The sequence below is a fragment of the Chiloscyllium punctatum genome, chromosome 34 (genome assembly GCF_047496795.1).
Source record: "Chiloscyllium punctatum isolate Juve2018m chromosome 34, sChiPun1.3, whole genome shotgun sequence".
NCBI lineage: Eukaryota > Metazoa > Chordata > Chondrichthyes > Orectolobiformes > Hemiscylliidae > Chiloscyllium > Chiloscyllium punctatum.
Genome location: NC_092772.1, coordinates 51,997,375 through 52,005,019, shown reverse-complemented (window position 1 = coordinate 52,005,019; position 7,645 = coordinate 51,997,375). Strand labels below are relative to the sequence as shown.

General features: G+C 43.0%; 1 protein-coding gene across 1 annotated transcript; it reads left to right on the top strand.

The window, feature by feature from the left end:
• Positions 1 to 2,027: 2,027 nt before the first annotated feature.
• LOC140458954 (probable G-protein coupled receptor 139) lies at positions 2,028 to 2,966 on the top strand. The gene has a single exon (XM_072553690.1). It carries the CDS (start codon positions 2,028 to 2,030, stop codon positions 2,964 to 2,966), a length of 939 nt encoding a protein of 312 aa, XP_072409791.1.
• The last annotated feature ends 4,679 nt before the right edge of the window (positions 2,967 to 7,645 follow it).

The following is a 7,645-nucleotide window of genomic DNA, read 5'->3' as shown; positions in this document are numbered from 1 at the left end:
GATGAGAGTGGTGCTGGAAAAGCACAGCAGGTCAGGCAGCATCTGAGGAGCAGGAAAATCGACGTTTCAGGCAAAATCAAAAGCCTAGTGGTATTAATCCCAAAGGTGGGGAGCAAGGACATTATATCTCTGCAGTGTTTCATACGTTGTACTCAGGGAGATAATTGTGTGAAGGGTGAGAATCTTCAGTGGGGTGAGTAGGTGAAAGAAGTTATGCATTGACGTGAGAGCTGCGAGAGATCGTGGGAATGTGTTGGAGATGAGTTAAGTTATGATGGTGCACAATAAAAGGCGAGAGGTCTTTCCATGACAGGACCATTCTTTTGCCAGAGGAACGGGTTCTTGAAAGAGCCAGAGGTGGAATAAGATTCCACACAGCAAGCCGGGATAATTTGAGTTCCCTTTCTGCATCGATGCTGCTGAGGTGCTCTTAAGGGGAACAATTTCTAAGGAAGTTTTGAATAGGTACAGGAAAAGGTCAAAATCAAAAACAAAAACTTTAAGGAAAGATCGGCATAGTGAGACTGTAAGTCCAGTTGAATATTTCTTTCCTGAGTCAGCAGTATTGAGTGGATTGAGATCCTTCTGTGCTCTCTAATTCTGTCAATCTCTGATGGGTATGCCATCACATAGGAGCCTTGTGTAAGATACAGCTTTGGATGAGAGAATAAGAAAGAATCACTCACTCAGGGGTTAGTTTTCAAACATGGAGCAGTATAGCATAGAAACAGGCCCTTCGGCCCAACATGTCTGTGCAAAACAATAGTTGAATATTCTGAATACTACGGAAGCATATTGTGCAGATGAGGGATGTGATTATGTGTGAGAAATATTGGTGCAGTTTAAGTGATAGGTAACTGAAAAATGGAAGCAGATCTTATCCAGCAACTCCTGCTATTGACTGGCCTAAATGATGAGCTAGTTTCCAATTCATGAATTCGATGCTAGCAGCACTGACTGGGCCAGTATTTATTGTGCAGTTACCAGTTCATAGTCAGTTACATAGCTGCAGGTCTGGAGTCACATGTGGGCCAGACAAGGTAAGGATGTTTGTTTTCTTTCAAAAAAATACATGCGTAACCAAGATTTATTTTTACTCTTGACAATTATTTCATAGTTATCATTAAATTCTTAAATGCAGACTCTTTAAATTGAAAATTCAGGGCTGGATTTGAACCTGAGTCCTGAGAACATTTGTCCCATCTGTGTTTGTGTGCATCAATGGGTGTGTATGATCAGGGATGGTGGAGCTTAAATTGTAGCTAGGAATTATATTGCCTTGTTGAATAAATATGTTCCATGAAAGTGACAATATGAATAATGATTTCATATTTTTCACTGTATTATCATGAGGATATTATTGACCCTGCAAAGATGTCAGTGACAGTACAGTCTACCAAAGGTTGGTACTAGTTAGTAGATATTAAGTATAATTCCCAAGAGATCTGTGAAACTTACATTATAAATAATATTTTTTCTTCTTGAAGTATAAGCTTTCCATATTACTGTAAGGTCTGGTTAAGAAGAACTGAGCAAAATTGAGGAACATTCAATGTAAAAAATTTTACTGGGCTACAAACCTACTGACAGGAGAGCAATTTTCATTTGTCAGGTTGTGTTTTTGTATTAACAATAGAGTTAATGGTGTATTTTACACTGAATAACACTGTTATATTGAAAGGAATAAGGGACAGGCCACTGAGAGAGGGCAGAGATTGGCACATTGCCCTTGGAAAGCCACATGCTGGTGAACCTCAAGGGTTTTTATGACAGTCAGCAGTCGTTCCATGCCAGCCATTAGAATCTTCCTTCCAGAGATTAGCAATTTCAGAATTCACTATTTGTTATGATGGTATTTGAATCATACATTTAAAAAAACATCATTAGCCATGTATGTTGTGTTGCTACTCTGGTGAGGTTACTACTATGCCACCAAAATTGTCACGGACATGAATATTCACTCTGTCAATCATTGATCATGATCTACAATCTTCTTAATTTATCTTGCAGCTGATTTGGTGACAATTATGATTCTCATCCGGGGAAAGTGCGGCATCACCAAAGGTGCTTCCCTCTACCTAATCTCCATGGCAACAGCCGATCTACTGGTCATTTTGTTTGGCATTATACTCAACGCACTTGCTTCCACATATTTCCCCCTCTCATTCCTGTTACAGCCAGCCGTGTGCAGTGTTAATGCTGCGTTGGCCTATGCTGCTATCGACTGCTCAGTCTGGTTGACCATCACTTTCACCTTTGACCGCTTTGTGGTCATTTGTTGCCACAATCTAAAAGCCAGATATTGCTCTGCCAGAACAGCAGCAGCCGTGGTAAGCACTGTTTGCCTGGTGAACATTTTGAGGAATATCCCTTTTTACTTTAAGTACCAACCACATGACACATTGGATGGTGTGCCCTGGGGATGCAATACCAGACCAGAGTTCTTCACCTTGTCAGGATGGTTGGCATTTTTCTGGATCCACCAACTGCTGAACCCATTGATCCCCTACCTCCTGATCCTGCTATTCAATGCTCTGACCATCAGGCACATTGTCTTCGCAAATCGGGCACGCAGGGGTCTTCGATCTCCCAGTAACAGGGACCAGAGAGGAGATGCAGAGATGGTCAACAGGCGGAAATCCATCATCCTGCTGTTTGTTGTCTCGGGCAGTTTTATATTGTTGTGGATGCCCAAGATCAGTGTTTTCTTACTGATGGAGATTACCAACAACCATTTTTACCCGAGTTATGACCATCCTGTTATGATCGCTGACATATCTGGGACTGTGCTCTTCTACCTGAGCTCCTGTACAAACACTGCCCTTTATGCTCTGACGCAGAGTAAATTCAGAGAGGAGCTGAAGAGGGCTCTGAAATATCCCTTCACTCTCATCCGTGAATCACTCCCTGCATTTCAGCAAAAAACACAAGTGGATCTGCAGCTTCCCAGTGGTACATCGCTTTGAGGACATTTCCTGGTCTCAAAGTATTTAATCTTCTGTGAATGTAGCTCTCATATATTGAGTTTAAGATTGGAACATTTCTCTCATTGCTGAATGCAACATTGTCCAATTCTGGAAGCATTTCCAAACTCTGTTGCTCATGAAAGTTCCCTATTAGAGTTTCTGAGCGCTGGTGAATATAAAAATATTCAACCCTCCCTTATACACACACACAACCCCATCAGACTGCTGCTAAACTCTGAAATAGCTAATACAAAATCTGATTCAAATATCAAAGACATGGCACCACATAGCCTTACATCCCTCTATGTGTGGTGCTGTTGGTATTTCGGATGAGTCTGACCCACTCTGTATGAGTTAGGAGCAATAGCTTGTACAATTGATGTCTGTGAATGGTGTGTGATTGGGTGAATATGATCTATGATGATTAGGCTTAAATTTGAGATATTAATTATGTTGCCTTGTTGACTTTTTGTATTCTGCTACGGATACATTTTGAGTAATAAATTGGAATTTTTCATTGTATTACCAGGACGCTATCACTAGGTTGCAATGAGGTCCTTGATAATGTACTGTCAGTCAGGTTGTACCTCACTATTAGATTAAATTAGATTCCCTACAGTATAGCAACAGGCCATTTGGTCCAACAAGTCCACACCAACCCTCTGAAAAGTAACCAACCCAGACCTATATTGACCCTTGACTAATGCACCTAACATGATGGGCAAATTAGCATGGCCAATCCATCACAACCTGCACATCTCGGATTGTGGGCGGAAATCAGAGGAAACCCATGCAGACACAGGGAGAACGTGCAAACTCCACACAGAGAGTCACCCGAGGTGGAAATCAAACTCAGATCCCTGATGCTGTGAGGCAGCAATGCTAACCACTGAGCCACCATGCCACCCCAATTGTGCATTGACTTTTCATATTTTCGTTTTAGAAATTTCAGTTGAAGCTGAGAATTGAAAATTTGAACTTGTGCAGCAATGAGTTTCCTTTTTTTAAAAAAATTAGTACAAAATACTGCTGCTCAATGTTGGAAAATGGCCGAGAAAGATAAAACAGATTAATACTGCTCGCAAGACACTGTAGACAATTCGGCAGCAAGATCAAATTAGATTCTCTACAGTGTGGAAACAGGCCCTTCAGCCCAACAAGTCCAAACTGCACCTCTGAAGACAAACCCACCCAGACCCCTACCCTATATTTACCCCTGTCTAACGCACCTAACACTGTGGACAATTTAGCAAGGCCAATTCATCTAACCTGCACATCTTTGGATTGTGGGAGGAAACCGGAGCAAACCCAAGCAGACACAGGGAGAATGTGCAAACGCCACACAGACGGGCGTGATTCGAACCCAGGTACTGTGAGGTGGCATAGCTAACCACTGAGCCACCTTGCTGCCTTAAGATGTTGTGATGTTCAGGGACTGGCAGCTCCTTGGATGTTGAAATGATTATTTAAGGGAGGACCAGTGCTGGTCAACCAACCCTAAACTTTACCCTCAACCTAAACCTAAACCTAACCCTAACTCTAACCCTAACCCTAACCCTAACCCTAACCCTAACCCAAAACAAAACCTTTACCCTAATCCAAACCCAACCACGAACCCTAACCCTACCCCTAACCCTACCCCTAACCCTAAAGCTAACCCTAACCCTAACCCGAACCTAAACCCAAACCCAACCACTAACCCTAACCTTACCCCTAACCCTAAACTTAACCCTAACCCTAAACCTAACCCTAACCCTAACCCGAACCGAAACCCAAACCCAACCACTAACCCTAACCTTACCCCTAACCCTAAACTTAACCCTAACCCTAAACCTAACCCTAACCCTAACCCGAACCGAAACCCAAACCCAACCACTAACCCTAACCTTACCCCTAACCCTAAACTTAACCCTAACCCTAAACCTAACCCTAACCCTAACCCGAACCGAAACCCAAACCCAACCACTAACCCTAACCCTAAGGTTAACCCTGTACCGTTTTGCCCCAACCCCTGCTCTGCAATGACCCTTTGGTCATTGTGAAGTCAACCGTTTGGAAAGCTCTACAATGTCACATCCACAGTGCAAACCAGATGATAACGGAATAGAAATATGGGCAAAATGTGTCTCAGTCATGGAGAAATGGCCTTTTGTTACAAAGTCACAATCACCTCTGTTTACATTTGAAACACATTGAAACTTGACTGTGCATGTTTTAAGGAATGTTCAGAGGCATGTACACAATTGATGAATCTGAATAAATTGCATTTTACATGTGTTGTATCTTTATTTTCCAATGTTGTTGACAGAATCTTCATGTGATTCATGATAGTGTGATAGCAAAACATTCTCAAAAGAGCTGAAAAAATTGGTACAGGAGGATGCCATTCAACCCCTCGATACTGCTCTGCCTGTCAACAGGATCATGGCTGATCTGACATTCCTCACATCCCTGTTGTCCCCAGAACCAGTGATTCCCCGATTGATCAAGAATCAATCAATCTCAGCCTTAAATGTAGACAAGTGCTCTGCCCCTACAGCTCTCTTAAGCATGGAGTTCTAAAACTCACAACTCTCTGAGAGAAGAAATTCCTCCCCATCTCAGTCTGAAATTGGTGCCCCTTTATTCTGAGACAGTGTCCTCTGCTCCTCAACTCTCCCATGAGGGTAAACACCCTCTCTACATTGACCCTATCAAGCCTCTTATGAAGCTGTATTTGCTCCAGAAACCTTTACCAAATACTTGCATGCCTTCTAAGATTACAAACTTCGTAAACTAAATGCTATACCTCACGATCTTTTCTCCTCTTCTGGTGTTCCTATTTGTCATAATGTCCAAATAAACCATAAAAGGTGAATAAAAGGAGACAATTTTTTTTTGCATGCTTGGAATTTCTTTAGGCACAAGAAACGACATGAGATGTAATTCAGTTGAACATTCACGCAATGAGATTAGCGATGATTCTCTGGTGATGAAGGGAGTTAGATTGTCTGGGTCATTTACCCCTGCACTTACCCCTTCACCTAACACTACGCGCAATGTAGCGTGGCCAATTCACCTAACCTGCACATCTTTGGACTGTGGGAGGAAACCCACACAGACACAGGGAGAATGTGCAAACTCCACACAGTCAGTTGCCTGAGACAGGAATTGAACCCAGGTCTCTGGCACTGTGAGGCAGCAGTGCTAACCATTGTGCCACTGTGCCGCCCACGAACCATCCAGAACTGACTTTGGGATTATAGTTCCAAGAACCCCCTGGATTCCTGATGAAACAGTGCTTAATCCAGAGAGGTCTATGATATGGAGTCACTGTCAATACTGGTCAGACAACATGCTGGAACCCCAGTGATTGCTCCAATAACCCTTACCTGCACTGTTCTGACATCAATTCACCGTCTGCTTTCATCTGTCCATGTAATCGGTGCCATTCACGGATGAGAGTGAAGGGATATTTCAGAGCCCTCTTCAGCTCCTCTCTGAATTTACTCTGGGTCAGAGCATAAAGGGCAGTGTTTGCACAGGAGCTCAGGTAGAAGAGCACAGTCCCAGATATGTCAGCGATCATAACAGGATGGTCATAACTCGGGTAAAAATGGTTGTTGGTAATCTCCATCAGTAAGAAAACACTGACCTTGGGCATCCACAACAATATAAAACTGCCCGAGACAACAAACAGCAGGATGATGGATTTCCGCCTGTTGACCATCTCTGCATCTCCTCTCTGGTCCCTGTTACTGGGAGATCGAAGACCCCTACGTGCCCGATTTGCCAAGACAATGTGCCTGACGGTCAGAGCATTGAACAGCAGGACCAGGAGGTAGGGGATCAATGGGTTCAGCAGCCAGATAAATGCCAACCATCCTGGCAAGATGTAGAACTCTGGTCTGGTGGCACAGCCCCAAGGTACACCACCCCATGTGCCATTTAATTGGTACTTAAAGTAAAACGGGATGTTCCTCAGAATGTTCACCAGGCAAACAGTGCTTACCACGGCTGCTGCTGTTTTCTCAGAGTAATGTCTGGCTTTCAGATTGTGGCAGCAAATGGTCACAAAGTGGTCAAAGGTGAAAGTGATAGTTAACCAGACGGAGCAGTCTACCGCAGCACAGGCCAACACAGCATTTACACTGCACACTGCTGTGTAGAACAGGAATGAGAGTGGGAATTATCTGTGATCAAGTGCATTGATTATGACACCAAACAAAATGACCAGTAGATATCCTGTTGCCATGGAGATTTAGTAGAGGGAAACACCGTTGGTGATTCCATACTTGCCCTAGCAGAGAATCATAATTGTCACCCAAACAACTGGAAGATGAATTGTGAAGTTTGTGGATATAGTGCATCATGAGCTATGATTGACACAGTCATTATCCACACAACTGACAAAGATGGTGCCACAGTGTTGCTGTCACTGGTTTAGAAAGCTAAAGCACCTGGTTAACACATCTAGTGGTATTCGTTCAAATCCTGTCATCACAAAGGGCGAAATTTAAAATTGCTAAAATCTGGAATAAAGACTTGTTTTAATGGTTAGCATGTAACAACTGCTGATTGTCTTCAAACTCCATGAAGTCCACTAATGTGTTCCTTTCCAAGGGTGTTGTGCCATTCTCTGTCCATTGTTAGTTTACCTGTACAATCTCCCTTTCAACATAATAGTCCAATTCATCTTA